Raw genomic sequence first — 21,244 nt, 5'->3', positions numbered from 1 at the left:
GTGAAGTGTTTGGGTGTGCTTCAAGTGGTGTGTTCTAAAGTGCATGTTAAAGGAGTGTGGGAGGAGGGAAGAAGGAGGAGGAGGGAGGAGGAGGAGGAAGAGGAAGGAGTGGGAAGAAGGAGGAGAGAGGAAGGTGGAAGAAGAGGTGGTAGTCCTGGGGTGACAGTCAGTCAGTCCCGGGTCCATTGATGAGGCGACCGCCGGGAAAAAGCTATTGGTGTGGGCGGTGGTCTTGGTCATGATGGGATCAGCCTCCTCCCGAGGGAGGGACTCGACCAGGGAGTGTCCAGGGTGTGAGGGGTCAGCGACAATCTGTTCGGCCCGCATCAGTGACCTGGAAGTGAACAGGACCTGAGGGAAGGCAGATTGCAGCCGATAACCCTCTCGGCCGAGCGGATGATGCCTGCAGCCTGGCGCTTGTCTTTGTCTGTGGCTGCAGGAAAGGACGGTGATGGAGGAGCAGATGATGGACTCAACGATGGCGGTGTAGAACTGTACCATCATTCTCCTGGCAGGTTGAATTTCCTCAGCTGCCTCAGGAAGAACATTCTCGCTGGCCTTCTGGTGATGGAGCCATGTTCAGCTCCCACTTGAGGTCCTGGGAGATGATGGAGCCCAGGAAGCGTAGGACTCACAGCCGACGGGGAGTCACACAGGATGAGAGGGCGGGTGGGGCTGCATTCCTCCTGAAATCCACAACCATCTCCACTGTCTTTAGAGCGTTGAGCTCCAGGTTGTTCTGGCTGCACCAGGTCACCAGGTGGTCAGTCTCCCACCTCTAGGCGGTCTCGTCCCCACCAGAGATGAGTCCAATGAGGTGGTGTCATCCGCGAACTTTAGAGCTTGACGGACTGGTGACTGGAGGCAGCTGTTGTGTACAGGGAGAACAGCAGAGGGGAGAGAACAGCCTTGGGGAACCCGTGCTGGTGGTCCGGGAGCCTGAGATGTTTCAGCCTCACGTGCTTCCCGTCGGTCAGGAAGTTCGTGATCCACCTGCAGGTGGAGTCGGCACGTGCAGCTGGGAGAGCTGTCCTGCAGCAGGGACGGATGATTGTATTGAAGGCAGAGCTGAAGTCCACAAACAGGATCCATGAGGTTCCTCGGGAGTCCAGATGCTGGAGGATGTAGTGAAGGGCTATGTTGACTGCATCGCCTGCAGACCTGTTGGCTCTGTAGGCGAACTGCAGGGGTCCAGGAGTGGGTCGGTGATGGTCTTGAGGTGACAGACCAGTTCAAAGGACTTCATGACCACAGAGGTCAGGCGATGGGCCTGTAGTCATTGAGTCCTGTGATCTTGGTTTTTGGGACGGGATGATGGTGGAGGCCTTGAAGCAGGCTGGAACGTGGCATGTCTCCAGGAGGTGTTGAAGATGTCGGTGAACACCGGAGACAGCTGGTCAGCACAGTGCTTCAGGGTGGAGGGGAGATTGAGTCCGGGGCCCGCTGCTTTGGGGTTCTGCTTTTTGAACAGCCTGTTGACGCCTCTCCAGGATGACGAGGGTCGCTGAGTTGATGGAGGTGCCCAGAGGTGGAGCCCCTGATGGGCTGGAGGTGGGCTGATGGTCTGTGGCTTGTTGATGGAGATGGTCTCAGGACTGCTCCATTGTCTTTCAAAGCGGCAGTAGAACTCATTTAGCCTGTCTGCCAGAAGCACATTGTTCATGGAGGTGATGGGCTTATAGTTGGTGATCTGCCTGAGCCCTCTCCAGACAGAAGCAGAGTCGTTTGCTGAGAGCTGCTGTTGCAGTTTCTCAGAGTACAGACGTTTAGCATCTCTCACCGCCTTGCTAAACCTGTATTTGGACTCTGTGTACAGGTCCTTGTCCCCACTCCTGAATGCCTGGTCCTTCTGCAGTCTTAGCTTCCTGAGCCCGCCAGAACCAGGGTTTGTCGTTGTTATAACTCACCCTGGAGCTGGATGGAATACAGCTGTCCTCACAGAAGCTGATGTAGGAAGTTACAGCCTCTGTGTACTCATCCAGGTTGTTGGTAGCAGTCCTGAAGACATCCCAGTCAGTACAGTCCAATCACGCCCGTAGATCCTCCAGAGCCTCACTGGTCCACTTCTTGAACTTCCTCACCACAGGTTTGCAGAGCTTTAGTCTCTGCCTGTATGAGGGAATCAGATGAACCATGACGTGGTCAGAGTTTCCCAGTGCAGCTCGAGGGACGGCGTGATAGGCCCTGCTGATTGTTGTGTAGCAGTGGTCCAGAATGCTCTTCTCTAGTAGGGCATTTAATTAACTGTCTATATTTAGGGAGTTCGTGGCTGAGGTTTCTTGTTAAAACCCCGAGTACAATAACTAAAGAGTCCGGGAAGGTCCGCCCACACCGTATCTGTTCGGCCAGGTGGTCCAGTCCGCTGTGCCTCGTGCACGTTCCTCGCCTGTAATGACATGTAAACTCCCGCCAGGATGAATGAAGCGAACTCACGTGGGGAGTAGAAGGTTTGCAGTGAATGATAAAGATTCCAGGTCCGCGAACAGTGCTTTAGGATCACCAGCTACGTCGTTGCACCAGCCGTTGTTGAGGTAAAAGCAGATTCTCCACCTTTGCTCTTCCGGAGAGCTCCGTCCCGGTCCGCTTCGAATAGCTGGAAGCCAGCTTGGAGCTGGGCAGAATCTGGTATCGATCCACTTAGCCATGATTCTGTAAAACACAGGGCGGAGGATGAGGAGAAGTCTCTGTCTCTCCCACCAGCAGCTGGAGTTCGCCCAGTTTGTTGCACAGTGAGCGACGCTGAGAGAAATATTGCCCGCAGCTGCAGCCAGATCCCCGCTCGTAGCCGCATAAGCGCCCTGAGCGCTTCTCCGCCGCGTTTCACCGCGTGGTGGCGTGAGCATGAGCACACCTTTACAAAATGTCCAGTAACCCACAGAAGTTAAAACGTGAAATAAATCCGCTGGAGTTGTTCCCCTGATGTTCATGAGCTCTTCTCTGGTGAAAGAGCTCTGGGAATCACAGCAGAAAACAGTATTTAAAACGAAAACAACAAAAAACATCGCGCACCAACACACCGAGGCGGCCGTCCGCGGCGCCATCAGGAAGTAGAGGATGCACTTTAACTTGAGGCCTCCTCCACACACATGCCACTTTATTTACATGCACTTTAACTTAAACACACGCCACGTGTAACTTACACTTTTAACTAAAACACACCACTTGAAGCACACACCCAAACACTTTCACATTATTTGTTGTCTTTCTGTCGTGTTGATTGTTGTTTGTTTGTCATGTCCAAATGTTGCACCTTCCGCCAAAAAAAATTCCTCGTTTGTGTAAACATTCCTGGCAATAAAACTGTTTCTGATTCTGATTCTGATGATGGCAAAAGCATGAACAGAAATCCACAGCTCTGCCAACCTTACAGGAGAGGGTACATTAGGGAGGGAAAGGACACGGTCGGCTCATCCTGGTGCTCTGGAAAGAAGAGACAATACTAATAGTTCAATGGATGCCCCATTTACTTTGGAAGAGGTTCAAAGGGGGACAGAAAGAGCCAGATTGACATCACCAGGGAAGGATGAAATATGTTATATAATGCTGAAGCACTTAGGTAGGTTGGCAATGACGAAATTGGTATCATTTTATAATTACATTTGGGAAATGGGGAGACTTCCTAGATCATGGAAAGAAGCTGTGATTATTCCAATCAGGAAACCGGGCAAAGATTCATCAAATCCAACAAATTATAGACCCATAGCACGAACCTCTCATGTAGGTACAATTATGGAGAGAATGATAATCGAGAGATTAAGCTATTATATGGAGACCAGGGGAATGATAACACCTCATCAAAGTGGATTTCTGAAAGGTAGAGGAACTATGGACCCAATTATTTGTTTAGAGACAGAAATCAAAAAAGCCCAGGTAAATAAGGAGTCAGTGATGGCGGTGTTTTTTGATGTGGAAAAGGCATATGACATGGTTTGGAAGGAAGGGTTGATGATTAAGTTGAATATTATGGGAATAGGGGGCAGAGTATACAATTGGATTAAAGACTTTTTACTTGACAGAGTTATCCAAGTCAGAATTGGGACAGCACTATCGAGAAGATACCCGGTGGAGAATGGTCCACCTCAGGGTCGTGTAATCAGTCCAATACTGTTCTCTATCATGATAAATGGTGTGTTCCTTCGAGTTCAGAGTGATATTGGACGATCCCTATTCGCAGATGATGGAGCGTTGTGGAAGAGGGGGAAGAACATAAACCATATTAAAGGGAAGGTACAAGAGGCCGTTAATGAAGTAGAAAGATGGTCTTATGCATGGGGATTCAAGTTTTCTGTGGGGAAAACTAAAACAATCTGCTTTACTAGGAAGAGAGGAGTGGTTACTCAGCTAAAGCTATATGGGCAAATTATTGAACAAGTGAAGGTGTTTAGGTTTCTATGGGTGTGGTTCCATGATAAGCTAACATGGAATGAGCAGATTCAGATGATAGTTAGTAAATGTAAAAATATTTTAAATGTGATGAGGTGTCTAACCGGGTCGGAATGGGGAGCCAGCAGGCCTGCAATGAAGAATATTTATATTGCGCTGATGAGATCAGTTTTTTATTCTGGGTGTATAGCGTTTGGAACTGCGGCAAAAACTTCACTAAAAAAGTTGGATGTGGTGCAATCTCAGGCTCTGAGACTTTGTTGTGGGGCTTTGAGAACAAGTCCTGTGTCTGCTCTCCAGGGGGAGGTGGGTGAGATGCCGCTGCATTTGAGACGTAAACAGTTAATGTTGAACTATTGGGCCAATCTGAAGGGCATTCCGTGGACAAGCAGCCAACCACAAAGGGGCTCATGCCGTGTTGGGAAAGCCAAAGGGACAAACGGGGCTGCTTTGCGTGGAGTCGTGGACAATTTGCAAGGGAGATGGGGTTGAATCAGATCAAATTCACTGCTACCGTGTCGCTATCGGTAACACCTCCTTGGTTATTTTCCTCAGTATTAGTTGATCAATTTGTTCTCACTCTGAACAAAACCCAAGCACTTAAAAACATTGATAATATTGCAGGAATGGTGGAGGATCGCTAAAGACGACATATAAATCATTTACTCCGGCATACACGGATGGATCGAAAGATCCTCGTACAGGTAGAACCGGTTTTGCGGTCACCAGCCCATCTTTTCGTGATGAAGTCAAACGGAGATCGTCAGACCATCTGTCGGTGGATACAGTCGAGACATTGGCCATTCTAGCAGCACTACAGTGGGTGGAGGAGGTTCAGATCAGTAAGGTCATCATTTGTTCGGATTCCAGTTCAACATTATTGTCCTTACAATCACTCACATCTAACAGCAGGCAGGACTTAATCAATGAAATACACAAAGCACTTTTCCGTCTTAAGCATATGGGTATTTTGGTAGCATTCATGTGGGTGCCGGCACATAGAGGGGTAAAGGGAAATGAAGCAGCAGATAAACTAGCAAAGCAAGCATTGGAATGTCAGAATAAGAAGGATATTTTATTTAGCAAATGAGAAGGTAAATCACTCATAAAAATAAACATTATTAAGGAATGGTAGCACAGTTGGGAGGCAGGAGGCACAGGAAGATATCTGTATACTATTCAGAAGGATGTTAACAAGGGGAGGACAACAATATTTAGCACTAGAGAAGAAAACATATTGAGTAGACTCAGGATTGGACATACAAAGCTAAACAAAACAATGCAATTAATTAAAAAACACCCAACCGGACTGTGCGAGTACTGCAAGACAGCAGAAACGGTGGATCATGTCATGTGGCATTGCCAGAAATGTAGAAACGAGCGAGGCAGGTTGAAGAGGAGGCTGGCAGTAGGAGGGGTGCAATTGAGGGATGCATTATCCTTGGGGGCAGGAAGGGTGCTGCAGTATCTGAAGGAGACAGGGTTGAAGAGAAGAATTTAGGGCACTGAAGTTGACAGGGCTCCCTTCTTAGTTTAGTTTATTTTTGAGGGGATAAAGTGCTAAATATTTCTAGTTCGCAAAGAAAGGCAGTAGGTGGCGGTAATGCACCAGTTTGGATGCCAGCCGCCTAAATACAAAAAGAAGAAGAAGAAGAAGGAAGCACGTCGCTGACTGACGCAGACGCACACGAGACAACGCAGTCATCTTCCTCCTAGAGAGAGACTGTGGAGCTGATTTTGCGCGAGTTTTTGCTGGATTTGGAAGTTTCTGGTGCGGCTTAGTTGGTCAGACAGGAAGAGAGGTAACAGGTGGTCACAGTCGACCCAGAAGTTTGACTTTTACGCTTCAGTCAGGATGGCTGGAGTAGAGGAAGATAGTGATAGCATGGAGCTAAGTGGTAGAGAGGCAAGAGGCAGGAGGGAGAATGAGTGGGAATAGACAAGGAAGAAGAAAAGGGAAAAGAGAATTTGGGTGAAACCGAGAGTGAAGAAGAGGAAGTTGGAGAACCAAAGGCAGAACTACTGAATGTAGTGATACGATTTGAAGGAGAAGGAGGAGTTAAGAAAATTGATCCATTAAAGTTGACTAAAGTAATTAGAGCACAATTGGGAGAAGTGAAGTATGCAAGGATCTTGGGAGATGGCAATCTCTTAATTGGGTGCAACAGTAAGGAACAAGTTGATAAGGCAAAAACACTTGCCATGGTTGGACAGATAAAAGTGCTTAGAGTGGTGAAAGTGGGAGAACAGAGGCCAAATGACGCTAGGGGAGTGATATATGGAGTACCCTTGAGTATGAATATGAAGGATCTGGTGGCGAGCTTAATAGTACGTTGCGGAGCAGTTAAGAGTGCTAAAAGAATGACAAGAGGAATAGAGAAAAAGGAAACAGAAACAATTTTGGTAGAGTTTGATGGAAAGACATTCCTGGAACTGTATTGTGGATTTGTGAAATACAGAGTAAGGGAGTTTACACCAAAACCAGTGAGGTGTTTCAAATGTCAGGAATTTGGGCATGTGGCAAAAGTGTGCAGAGGAAAGATAAGGTGTGCCAGGTGTGGAGGAGAACATGACTATGGAATGTGTGGAGAAGGAGTTCAGCCAAAGTGCTGCAACTGCGGTGGGAGACAGTGTTGCGTATTGGGGATGTGAAGCAATGAAGCGAGAGGTAAGTCCAACAAACAAGAAGGAAAGGAAATAACTTATGCAGAAGCAGTTAAGTTGGTGAGGCAGGAGAAGAAGCCAGAGGAGGGTATCAATAAAGTCCAAATGGCAGTGGAAGCAGAAAGAAATGATAAAGTCAGGGTACGGGCAGAGAAGGAGAAGATGGTGACTTTTATAGCAGGGGTGATAAATGCAACTGCTGAGGTTAAGTCAAAAACTGAAAGGATTCAAATAATTGTTAAAGCAGCAGTTCATCATCTTGATATGATAGGTTTAAAATGGGAGGAAGTGAGAGACCTTAGTGTACAGGCAAGCCAGCATGCATGTATTGGGTGATAATCATGTTAATACTTCAATGGAATGCAAGAAGTTTAATTTCCAATGGGCAGGAGCTTAAGAAATTTATAGATAGCAGAAGGGAGAAACCAGATGTCCTGTGCATACAAGAATCGTGGCTAAAGCCAAGATTGGACTTTGTAATAAATGGGTATGTATCAATTCGAAGAGATAGGAAAGAATGACAAGGAGGGGGCTGTGTTACTTTTATAAAAGAAGGGATTCCCCATAGGGTACTGGGTATAGGGCAAGAAAGGGAGTATGTGGTAGTTGAAGTTTGGAGTGATAGGAATAAATTTGTGGTTGTGAATTATTATAATCCATGTGTAAAACTAGAATTGAGAGAATTGGAAGAAATAGAAGGACAAGATCGGACAAGTATAGTATGGTGTGGGGACTTCAACTACAAACACATTATGGGGGAGTGGAAGTATGGATGGCAATGGACAAACTATAGAAGAACTATTAGATGTTAGGAATTTAGTCTGCATAAATGATGGGAGTAAAACCAGGATTAATGTCAGCACAGGAAAGGAGTCTGTGCTGGACCTAACACTAGTGTCAAGTAACATTGCGGCAGTGTGTGATTGGAAAGCATATCATGTGGGAACTATAGGTGATCACTACCCGATATTTTGTAAAATAAATATTCGTATGTCAGTAGTGGAAGAAGCCAGGGGTGAAAATGGGTCTTTGAAGGCCAACTGGAAGAGATTTAAGGAAAAGAGTGATGGGCATCTGAGTAAGATTAATGGTGATATGCCCATAGAAAGCCTAAATGATATGATCGTAGAAGGCATTAGGCAGCTGCTCCAGAGTCCATCCCAAAAGTAAAGGAAAAGCAAGAAAAGCAGTACCATGGTGGACCAATACTTGTAAAGAGTCAGTTAGAAATAGAAACAGGGCATTCAAGTTAATGAAAAGAACCCATAACTATCAGTATATGATACAGTTCAAGAAAGCTCAGGCATTAGTGAGAAAGACAATAAGGCAGGCAAAGAGGACATACTGGAGGAAGTTTTGTGAGACAGTTGGAAATACAACACCAGTAGGAGAAATATGGGGAATGATTAGAAAGATGGGAGGGGACAGAAGAGAGTGGAGTTATCCTGTACTAAAAGATGGAGAAGAGGTAGCGGTGACTAATAAAGAGAAAGCTGTTATGTTGGCTAGTACATTTGTAAAGATACACAGCAATAATAATCTGTCTGAGGAAGGGAAGAGAACTAGAGAGGAAACAAGATGTACACATAGGGAGGCCTTGCAGAAGAAGGAGGATACTGAAGATGAACTAAGTGTACCATTTACAATAGGGGAGCTAACAAGAGCAGTTGCTAAAGCTGGAATGACTGCCCCAGGAAATGATGACATATGTTACATTATGGTAAAATAATTAAGTGGAGAGGGGCTGAATAAATTGTTAACATTGTATAATAAAGTGTGGGAGGAAGGTAGCATACCAGCAAGGTGGAAGGAGGCTGTGATTGTCCCTAAGGAAGCCAGGAAAGATGCCAGTAACCCATCAAATTATAGGCCAATTGCGCTAACGTCAAATATATGCAAACTTATGGAACGGATGGTAAATGAGAGATTAATGTACTATGTAGAGAAACATCGGATACTAGTAGGGTGCCAGAGTGGATTTAGGAAAGGTAGGGGAACCTTGGATTCAATCCTATGTTTAGAAGATGAGGTAAGAAAGGCACAGGTTAACAAAGAAACTGTGGCAGCAGTGTTTTTTGATGTAGAAAAGGCGTATGATATGCTATGGAGGGAAGGGCTATTGATTAAAATGCATTCCATAGGAATTGGGGGGAAACTGTTTAATTGGGTTAGGGAATTTCTAGATAAAGAACTATCCAGGTAAAAGTAGGGACTGAAAGATCAAGAACATTTGAGGTAGAAAATGGGACACCACAAGGAGTGTGGTAAGTCCTATTTTATTTTGCATTGCAATAAATGACATCTTTGGAAAGGTCTCACCAGATGTGGGAAGGTCACTATTTGCAGATGATGGGGCTCTATGGAAAAGGGTAGAAACTTGGAACATATTGTTAAAAATTGCAAGAAGGATAAAGCAAGTTGAACTGTGGGGAAGAAATGGGGATTCAGATTTTCAGCAGAAAAACGAAAGTAATGCTCTTTACCAGACGGAGAACCAGGAAACTGTCAGCTGAAGCTGTATGGGAGCAATTTAGAAATAGTAGAGACGTTTCGTTTCTTAGAGTACACTTTGACAGCAGATTAACATGGAAGGACCACATTAAAACGTTAGCGATAAGTGTAAAAAAGTAATTAATGTATTGAGATGTCTGGTAGGGTTGGACTGGGGAGCAGAGGTTGCATCTCTACTGCACATGTACAAAGCTTTAATTAAATCCAGATTAGATTATGGTAGTGTAGCATATGGGTCAGCTTCAGAAACCGCACTTAAGCAGCTAGATGTTATCCAGGCCAGGGCCTTGAGAATCTGTATAGGGGCAGTAAGAACATCACCTGTGCGCCATCCAAGAGACCGGAGAAATGCCACTGGGTCTTCGCAGAAAGCAACTGCTGGGTAATTATTGGGTAAATTTGAGAGGTCATGAGGGTAGTCATCCAACTAAAAAAGTACTGCAGGCATGTTGGGAAAGCAAAGTGCCAAAGACGAGTTTTGGCTGGATAGGAGAAGCAGCAAGAAGCCTAGAGTCTCTGAGATAGAGCTTATCCCTACTGTCATTTGGCCAATAACTCCTGTGTGGTTGCTGAAGGAACCAGAGGTAGACATGGAGTTGCTGCAGATTAAGGTAAAACAAAAGAATCCTGATCTAGTGAGTGAGTTCTATGAGTACACAGCTGGAAAATACGTAGAGCATGTGCAGGTTTTCACTGATGGATCTAAAGATCCAGTTGCAGGCAGTACAGGGTCTGCTGTTTCAGTCCCGAGCAAACATTATGAAATATACAGACGCACTTGATTTTCTGGCTGTGTATTCAGTTGAATTGTATGCACTTGTCTTGGCATTAGAGTGGATTGAGAAACAACCCGAATGGCCGGTGGATCCGCCTCAGGTCGCTAGATCCATACCGATCAACCACAGGTCGCTAGATCGCCGCTGGGTCGCTCGATCCGCCGCGGAGTCGCTAGATCGGCCGCAGGGTCGCTAGATCCGCCTACTGCACTTTTCTCGGTTGGTGCCGTTCGTCCGCGGGCCCGCAATTGATGAATTCCCCACTGGCGGGCGGTTGTTGGTGCTCAATCGTCGTCGCGATCGACGATTCGATCAGCGGCCTGCCAGTCGATCAGCGGTAATGATGGTAGATCGCATGACAATCGCCGTCTTGGCCGCCCTGTGGCTTTCTCTATGGCGTACATTAGCCCGAAATATCATTTCTGTCTCGGTCGATGTCGCGTTAACACACCTCTGCCCCCGCCCGTGCGCCCGGCGGAGCTCCGACACCGGTTGCTACCCGTCAACAACTCTTCGGGTCGTATGGTGAGCACCTTACTAGCAACACCCCCCGCCGCCCCGTCGGTGATCGCCCCTGGCTTGGTCACATAATAAGTATAGCTATGAAAAAGTGAGCTTTGATCGTTGTGAAGGTGACTTCCTGTTGTTTCCTTTCAAACTGGAATTTTCAAACCTGCAGCTCTTGGCAGACATATTAATTAGGTAGTGTTGAATTATTGTTGCTATGTCAGTGTTATGGCTATTTTGAACTATCTCGGTTAAGTTGGGTGACTATCTTCTGCAGTATCGTTGAGCTTTTCAGTGGTTCTGAGGTTGACAGCTAGTATACTTAGTATGTAAGCTCCAGCAAAATCTTGTGATGAAGCTGGGCAAGGTAATAGGCCTTCAGCTCTAGAGCGAGCTAATAACGAGCTAGCTTACGAGCTAATAACGAGGGCTGCGCCCAGGCTAATAAGCTGGAGCGCTAGCTGCAGGCTAATAACGAGCGCTAGCTCACGAGCTAATAACGGAGGCGCTAGCTTACGAGCTAATAGCAGGCCTTCTTTCATAAGCCTAATAAGATGGCACAAACCTGTTTTATTTAATTATTATGTATTGAGTTCTCAACACATAATCAGTTTTTTGAAACTTCATCTCAGTTTTACAGATTTGTTCATCAGTATTACATCTCTACAATTCAGGTAAGCATGTCTTTTGGAGGAAATTTTCACACTTTCTTAAAAACCAGAGGCAGCTTGTTTAACGGATCACCATTTACTTTGATTTAGATCATGTTAATCCATTAAATACCGCCTTAAGGTTGCTAGATCCGCCTGCCAGGTCGCGGATATTTTGTTTGTTTAAATAGATGAACAGAAAGACTCGGTTTGGCCGCGTGAACCGATCACCCGCTTTCGCATCCTCCCGCCATTCAGCCAGCGTGCTCACGCCGGTATCGCGACGATCGTCTGAAAGCGCCGCCTTTCAACTGCAGGCCAGTATAGATGTCAGACATAAAGGGAAATTCGCCCGCCCTGTCAAGAAGATTCTATAGCGCCACATTACATTGCAAGCGGTAGTGGCTGTCTCTACGTGCGCTAACACATGGAAGCCCGGGCCGGGCTCCTTGGGCGCGGAGCTCCCCACACTGGAGCTTAGCACCGAGTCACACAACTTTCTGTTGCAGTGGGTGAGCACTACCAGCACTGCCCGCCCATCCCTAATATTTCTACTCTGGATTGGTCATAATAGTATAGCTTTAGGACACTTACACTATTGGGCATGCCATTTTTATTTTCTTAGCAGTTTATATACTGTCAATATTTCTTTTGACCAAAACTTTGAGCTCCCCATATTTCATTAAAGGAGACAGTACCATTCATTTTGAATGTTCATTAAGGCTGAAATACACTGTCTGATTATGTGCATGCACTAGCAGACAGTTTCATTTATTTTGGTTGGAATATTAGAAGGTATACTTCGTCATTCATCTTCATCTATGTTAGGACCCTTGCCCCAACCATCCGAAAAGGCTAGATGAAACCATGAAAGAATATATCAAAATGTATACATGAAAGATATGGACTTTATCTAAAAGTCAAAAGAGTTTATTCAAGAGTTCATGAAAGAACCAATGATGCTTGTCAATTCTAGACCAAAAACAGCAAAGAAACTGGCTATATGGATTTGGTAACAGTCGGAAATGTTTTTAGAGAGAGAGGTATTATGACAATAACTGAATAATGGATACACCAGTGTGATCATTGAGAATAAAGAACCACAATGTGGCTACCAGCATGTACCTACAGGTAACACCATCAGACTCTTGGCAGACAGGGCATGATATATCCATGTGTTGTGATTACATGCATTCGACCGACGAATCGCTTGTTCTTGTCATTAATTGAGCTTCATCATCAAGATTATTCTAATTTCCCGAATGGCAGCGTTTGTTTGGGATTGTAATTGTATTGCTACACATCTTCTATTGTTTGGTGTTGTTAGATGATTGCTACACATCTGGCTCAGGGTCCTCTAATTAAAATTGATGCCAAATCCCATTGTTGAAAGAATGTCGCAAAATTGGATAGAAATGCCCTGGACAGATTGTGGAGCAACAGAGAAAAACCTATTTTCTGTAATTGACCGTAGTCAATGAAAGAACCTTTCAGTTTCACACATACACAACAATACTGTCATACTCTTCTCCTTTCTGACAGAAATATGTATGTGGCACTATGCTAAGTATCACAGTATGCACACACACTACTTCAGACTTTTGTCAGTCACATGCATGAGACACACTACTTCGATCTTTCCACTTTGGTGAGATATATGGCAGAGATCTGGCAGATGAAGTTCCACGGAAACATTCATCTGGCAGATAGTCAACACATTACCTCGTTATGAGAGCATTCAAGCATGAAAGTTACCCGCACACGCTGAAAAAAGTCGATTGCTTTGTCAGAAGACCGAGCACAAATTATCAGACTCATCATGAGAAAAGAAGAAGACCAGACACCCTTTAAATGTTACTGTGGACCAACCACTTTGTTGGACCACTTTGTCATGTGCTATCAGTGAAAGCACAGTATGCACAAATGGCCTGTGAATTTGTGACTGGATAAATTTTTTTGTCATTGTTTTTGTTAATTGTTGAAATTTTGACATTATGAGATACATTGTAGGTGTGAATGATGGAGTGGTGTATACAAGGTCTTTCAAGAGAAGTCTTTTGAAATGTTCTAACTTCAACTTGACTATTTGAATATTCATAAATTGTCCAACCAATTGTTCCACCCCCAGCTTCATCAATGTCAGCTTGTTCATGTGCATTGCAAAACAAATTGGCTAGATGGTTTTGGGAATTGTTTTATTTCATACGTTTTCATTTGTTAATGTGCATTTGCAAAACAAATTGTCGATTTATGGACTTGGTGTGTCAATAAAAAAACATTAAAACTCTATTTCAAAAAAATCGCTCTTAAATGCACAAACACACTAAACAAAATGGCTAAAACATCTTGGCTCAAGTCCTAAAAGTCCAGTAAGTCAGTTGAGGCGCCGCTTTACAGTTCCTGTCCAAGTAGCCAAGCAGCACAACTGGTAGTCACTTGAGGCGACCAATCTATTCTCATGTTTTTTTAATGGTATACCACAGGCCCACTGGTTATAGAGAACTTTAATAGTTGCTAGGTGTTTTCTGGTTGCAATTGTTTTCTTTGTAGTTCTTGAACAGACATAGTCTTCGTTTCTGATGACACTGTCACTTGTTCTCTGGTAATCAGGATACTGGTCTGATTGAATTCTGCGTTGCATGTTAAAGTCGTGCCACAAAAGCTGGTACAGTGGTGGTACAAGGCTAACAGAGATTACTGAGATGAAAGGGTACAAATACACGGTCCGGCGTCAAGAACCTCAGCCTGACTGGCTAACACATGATGTCAGAATAATAAGATCATGCAGCGCCAAATTATAATAATATTAAAATAATTAGTTTAGTTTAAATACATAAAACACGACCATGTTACATATGGGTGTTACACATTTTAATGACATAATTCTAGCCTATAATTTCTGTGTTTTTCATTGTGTTTTGACTTAATTTTTAGATGATTACTCAAAAGCAATGCGATGGTTAACAAAATATATGTGTATACTCACATCTGATCTCCATTCAGAAGAGGAGGCAAAAAGGAAAAGGAGAAAGAAAATGTCAAAATGTGTAATCAATTGTTATCTTTATTCTTTAGATACCTTACTAAAATAGCAGCGCCCGTTATTCAATGTTATTATATGACAAATAATACATTTTTTCCTAACTCCATTTCTAGCTACTTTGGACTCCTGGACAGACAGCGGAGACTGAAAACGCAAAAAAAAAAAAAAAAAAAGGGTCCAACCACCCTCAGGACAGTTGCCCCCTCCCACCCATTCCCCCCTCACACCTATTGCCCCTCTCCACCCTCCACCCTCCTCCACCTCTTGCCCTTCTCACATTGCCCTCCCTCCACCTATTGCCCCTCCACCCCCCTCCTCTCACCTCCCTCTCTCCTCCACCTCTTGCCCCTCCTCCACCACTGACTTCATCACCAGTAGGACAGCGAACAAGCCATGCAGGGTACACGCCAACCTGGCGAGGCGCAGTGTGGTTCAGACACTATTGCCTTCCGACAGCAACAACTCAAACAGCTAAGGATTCAATAATCACGAGACTTACAAATTTCACTTTTTACAAAATTAACGATGGTACATTGAATACATTGAATCACATTGAATCCACATTGAATCCAAGTGAATATGATTATAACTATTTGTATTTAACTTGATGTCTCCACTTTTTTTTTAGCTGCTGATGTAAAATAATATTTTAAATGCTATTCTAATGCTTTAGCTGCTCAAGTCAAAATGGATGCCATGCTGGAGACGTGCTTACACAGCAGGTCCACTGACTAACACAGCAGCCAACACCAACACAGCAGACAGTGCACTAACTTCCAAAATTGACAGCTTTGTTCGCCCCAGCGCGGTGGTCAATGTCTGGTCAAGAAGTGAGTGGTCAGACCCAAGCCTGCTGGTTTTAGGAGGAAGTGGACATGTGACAGCTCAAGCTCAAAGATCCAGCTAACGCTAATGAGTGTGAGGTGGTAGTTTTTGTTTGTTTTAAGAATCTCACGCAAAATTCATTAAAATCTATTGTATGTCATTAATGATCAGATAATGTTTTTGTTTACTGTTTTTTTTTAAAATTCAAAATATTAATAAACATTTTCTATCCATTTTAGATTTCCTTAGGGGAACAAACCGATGATGTGAAAGCGACGCAACGTGGAACATCCTACACGATGTTCACCGACGATGCTGGCAAGTGTGGCGTCCATTAATAAGAAAAAAAAAATCAAAATCTTTCAATCTAATGACGTCCAATTTGCACCCCGCGTAAGTAACCTTTAATATAAATGAAAACAATTTGATTTCACCCGGAGGTTTTGTGTTCAAACTACTTCTAAACCATGTTTCTAACTAAAATGTTTGAATTGCAACTATTCTATTTAGGTAACGTACTCAACTATACCTTACATAAATAGTTATATGACTATTTAGTTTATGAGGTGGAATGGTCAGCTGCTTGTGGTTCCGGGTCACAGCATATAACGACCTCACCTGGACTGCTTAATATTAAGACACAAAGGTGGCGTGACCCCGCGCCTCTTCTTTTCAGGAGATCAATAGTTTGGCTGCATGGTCAGTCTCATCCTCCACCCTAAGTGTAGATGCACAATAGAAAGCATCCTGACTGGGGACATCAGCGTGGCTTTGAATAAGAGGGAGACCGCAGCCTCACGCCGTGTGGTCAGCAGGATCGAGTTCATCATCGGTAGGAGCTCCCCCAGCCCAGCAGGACGATGCAGCACACCCATGCCTCAAAGACTGGTGATCCAAAGAGCTGCCATCATCCAGCCTCTTCAGCCTGTTCACCCCTGGGCTGCCTCCTGGAAGGCGGCACCAAGATTATCCGAGAACTGAGAACACAGAGACTGGAGAAGAAGTTTTAAAGGACTCTGACAATAAAAGATTGACTTGACTACTATATATTTAGCATAGCACACTTTGCTAGATTACAGCCACTAGATTTTAGACTATGTGTTTTTGTTATGTTGTGATTTTAGCCAGCCTTTGTGTGTATCTGCTGATTGTGACAGAAGTCCACGTCAGACACTCGTCACTGGCACCCCAGGTTCTTAAACACGACCAGGTTCTTAAGCACGGCAATTTTGGTGGTTCAACTGGCAGGCATTTCTGTAGCCCTAGGCGGTTACTGTAGACGCCCCCCATACTGAACAGGTGACTGTAAATATAATAAATAAATGTGTCAATATAACGTCCTTTTCAAATAAAAACTGTTTGATGTTTGTTTTTTGTTTCATTTTTATGTTAAGGCATTGATGGCTATTTGTTAGCTCAATCTGGGGCCAAACATCGCTTTTATGGAAGGGTCATTTATGACCATGCGGCGGATGGAGATGGGGCGGATCGCCCAGATCCGCCGGCGCGCCGCTGAATATTATCGAGCGCGGGCGTTCGGATCCCGCATTCCGTCACGATCCGACCCGTATGGAGCCTTCCCGGAGTCTATGGCGGTTTTGGATCTGGATCGAGTCAGTTTGCTATATTGGGAAAGACCAGGCAAAGTCCTTGTGCAGTGACTCCATGTCGGCACTCGCCAGTCTGAAGTCGGGTCTGTCCAAAACGCGACAAGATCTACTGTTTAAAATATTGACAATGAGCTCAAGAGCAGTGGAGCAAGGCATTGAAGTAGTATTTTATGGTGCCGCTCATGTAGGTATCAGAGGGAATGAGAAAGTGGACAAGCTAGCCAAACAAGCACTAAAGGAAAACAGAGTACAAGTAGATCATAAGTTATCAAAAGCAGAGGGAAAGGGCATCATCAAGGAAAATATCAACAGGGTGTGGCTACGTCAATGGGACCAGGAGACCAGGCCGAGACACTTGCACTCAATTCAGAGTAAAGTGAGGGGGTAAAAGTCAGGGGAGGAAATAGGAGGAAGAAGTCACAATGGCAAGATTGAGGATTGGGCACAGCTATTTATGCAGCACATTATTTGTGATGGGGAAACACCCAACTGGACTTTGTGAGCGCTGCCAGGCACCAGAAACGGTACAACATGTTACCACATGCAATAAATACAGGTCAGAAAGGAAGGTCATGTTGGAAGAAATGGAGAGACTAGGGATGAAGGGAAGCGAGATAGGGAATATATTGGAGTGGGGGTCGAGTGGTCTGGGAAGAGGGTGTTTCATGCAATTTTTGCGAGCAACAGGACTGATGGGGAAAGTATAGTAGCTAGGAACCGGAAGATGGCAGTAGTGCAACTTAAAGGATGCAAGCTGCCGTAAAACACCACAGAAGAAGAAGAAGAAGAAGAAGAAGAAGAAGGAAGCGCGTCGACATCCGCTTCACGAAACATCTTCCTGCGCCTCGTGTGGAAGCCTCGAGACAAAGGACACGTCGCTGCCCACCAGAGCCCGGATGTGCGGACACACGTGTTGAAGTGGACTTTGTAGAAAGTGTAACCTCAGACTCACGAAGCTCGCGTCGCGTGGCAACAGGAAGGAGACGGAGACGGAACTCGGCCACACGGCGCGAGTCGCAGCGACTCTCTGGAGACTAAACGGCGCGTCTCATCGCCCACGATGCCCACGTGAACCTGTGCGAGCGACTCTGTGTTGTTCCGCTTCAGCGGAAACGTCCGGATTGTGTCCTCGTGTCCTGCGGAGCTCATGACGTCATCGTGCCAGCAGGAGATACACGGACCCGAGCGGAGCCGAGCGACACCGAGCGGAGCCGAGTGAGCGGAGCGTTTTTAACGGAGCTGTCTGGAGGAAACGTTTCTGAGCTCGTGAACATGTCTAAAGCCCAAATGCTGAGAGGTTTAGTCAACCAGCGACTCACTGCGGCTGCGCAGGAGATCTGCGGGCTGTTTGAAGGAACGATCGCAGAGTACGAGGAGGAACTGTGTAGTTTAAAAGAGGAGAACGAGCGGCACCGGAAGCTGCTGCACGCCGTGTTCAACCCGGAAGTCCGGTTGCAACGAGCAGGTGGGTTCTCTTTGTTTATCACGTTAACCTGATGGAACCAGTTCTGGAGGAAGTATTCACATTATGTACTGAGGTAGAGTTACAGGTACTGCACTGCAGTATTTAAACACTGTCATACTTTTTACTACGATACATCTCGCAGGTACATATTGTATTGTTACTGTACTACATCAGAGGTACATATTGTATTGTTACTGTACTACATCAGAGGTACATATTGTATTGTTACTGTGTTACAAAGAGCAGACCTCACCTGGTGGTGCTGGAGGAAGAGTGTCTGCTCTTCCTCCTTGGGCTGGTTCTTCTCCGCTATGGCGTGTTTCAAAGCGGGCAAAGAAGCGGTTCAGTGTGTCACTGCTGACTGATCTGTGTGGTGCTGCTCTTGAATGCTTTTGTCGGCTGGTGTTGTTCAGAGGAACATACAGTGGGTACGGAAAGTATTCAGACCCCTTTTAAAATGTTAACTCTTTGTTTCATTGCAGCCATTTGCTAAGATCAGAAAAGGTTTACTTTAAATACTGATGGCAAGTCTGAATGTTGAATTCTGTTGGGCGTGTAGCGAGCCTTGAAATGCAGACATGATATTTCAGGCCCATATTTCAGCTGCTGTGCTGTTTATTCTGAAGTTTGCAGAGACCTAGACATAACAGTCCCTTCAATAATTCAGATTAATATTTACAATCAGAAGAAATGGACAGCATGTGAGTGAAATATGAGTGTCACAGCAAAGGTTCTGAATACTTATGACCATGCGATATTTCAGTTTTTATTTAATAAATTTGCAAACATTTCTACATTTCTGTTTTTTTCTGTCAAGATGGGGTGCTGAGTGTTCATTAATGAGAAATAAAATTAACTTTTTTATTTTAGCAAATGGCTGCAATGAAACAGTGAACAATTTAAAGGGGTCTGAATACTTTCCATACCCACTGTACCTCTGTCATGTAGTGCAGTAAAAGTACAACATGTACCTGTGTAAAGTACAACAGTAAATATGCAACTCTGAGGTGTAGTGCAGTAAAAGTACTATATGTACCTCTGAGATGTAGTAGTACAATAAAAAGCAAAGAAGTTGATTTTATTTCTCATTTTTCACTCGGCATCCCTTCTTGAAAGAAATGTAGAAATGTTTGCAAATGTATTTAAAAAAACCTGAAATATCACATTGTTATAAGTATTCAGTGTGTGTGTGTATTTATGTATGTGTGTGTATATATATATATATAAATCCTATACTGGTCCGGCAGTGGGGACATTTCCAAGATTAAAGCAGCAAACAGGGTAAACACAAGAGACAGTCAAAATAATGTAATACAAACAATAATAATTTGAACAGTAAATAATGAACAACAACTGAATATCTATCCAGACAGAATAAATGTAACTATTTGGCACAGTGTCTACATGTTGCTCAGGTTGAAGTGTGTTGTGGTCTCCTGGGAGGTCAGCTGGCTGTGCTGACAGCAGCAGGAAGGAAGGACTTGTGGTTCCTCTCCTTCACACAGCGGGATGAAAGGAGCTGTGCAGAGCTGCTAGTAGCCTGCATGGGGTGGGAGGTGCTTTCCAGTTAGGTCAGTCTCTTCCTGTCAGCTGTAGAGATGCTGCTGCTCCAGCAGACCACTCCATCAAAGATGGCTGATGCCACCGCAGAGTCAAAGAAGGTCCACGAGACCTCAGTCTCCTCAGCCGATGGTCTGCTCTGTCCCTTTTTGTAAAGTGCATGAGTGTGATCCAGTTTATTGTTCAAGTGAACACCCAGGTACTTGTTGTACTTTGTACTGTACCACATCTCAACCTTCTTGACCTCACCAATCTGGATTCAAGGCCGGCCACTCGACAGACTGCCCTCCTTGCTGTCTCTGAGCAACTTCACACTGCTAAAGCAGCCTCTCTCTGATCTGTCCTTATCCTTCTAGACCTTTCTTCAGCATTTCACACATTAATAAGAATAATAATAATAATCATTTATTTTATATAGCGCTTCTCTAGACACTCGAAGTCGCTTTACAGTCCAGAGTCCAGTAGTCATACACACACACAGTCATCCCGGTGGTGGTAAGCTACATCAGTAGCCACAGCTGCCCTGGGGCAGACTGACGGAAGCGTGGCAGCCAATCAGCGCCTACGGCCTTCCCACCACCACCACCAACATTCATTCACATCCATACGAACCGGGTGAGGTTGGGTGCATGTCTTTATGATGGTGGGGAAACCGAGTACCGGAGGAAACCCACGCAGACACGAGGAGAACATGCAAACTCCACACAGAAAGGACCTGGAACGACCGGGATTCGAACCCAGGGCCTTCTTGCTGTGAGGCGACAGTGCTAACCACTGAGCCACCGTGCTGCCCATTGAACCACCAGATCCTTATTTCCTCCCTTCATGGCAGGGCTCCAGACTAACTTTTTTTACTAGGAGCACAGTGGCCCCTAACTTAAAATTGTAGGGGCGCAAGCAGAAAATTTAGGGGCGCACACAGGGTTTTTCCTGGGTCAAAATGGGTCTTCGGTGCTCCCCAAAAAAAATGTTTGCGCGCTGTGCGCGCACCATCTATTCGTGCAGGTCGAGCTATTGAGTGAGTGATCAGCAGCTGGCCGCTCTGTCCATTCACGCACCTCACTGTTGTGTATTGATCAGACAAGAAGACACGCTTAGCAACTCCAGTGTTTCCCCTACCATTATAACAGGGTGAAATCTCCACCCGCCACTCTGTAATTTTCATCTACCCACCCCGTCAACAATTCTCGGCTCACAGTGACAGAGCGCGCGCACCGACACATCAAGTTCTGCCGTGATGCGCACACGGG

The 21,244-nt window shown here is 45.0% G+C and overlaps 1 protein-coding gene across 1 annotated transcript in view; it reads right to left on the bottom strand.

The window, feature by feature from the left end:
• The window catches only part of LOC130201605 (gastrula zinc finger protein XlCGF17.1-like), a 56,386-nt gene that overhangs the window by 30,168 nt on the left and 4,974 nt on the right, over positions 1–21,244 (bottom strand). The window contains exon 2 of the mRNA XM_056426679.1: positions 16,231–16,306. Coding sequence (XP_056282654.1) covers positions 16,231–16,306 — 76 coding nt within the window. The remainder of the gene's footprint in view (positions 1–16,230; positions 16,307–21,244) is intronic.

The sequence above is a fragment of the Pseudoliparis swirei genome, chromosome 11 (genome assembly GCF_029220125.1).
Source record: "Pseudoliparis swirei isolate HS2019 ecotype Mariana Trench chromosome 11, NWPU_hadal_v1, whole genome shotgun sequence".
NCBI classification, from domain to species: Eukaryota; Metazoa; Chordata; class Actinopteri; order Perciformes; family Liparidae; genus Pseudoliparis; species Pseudoliparis swirei.
This window is presented reverse-complemented; position numbering and strand designations above follow the sequence as displayed.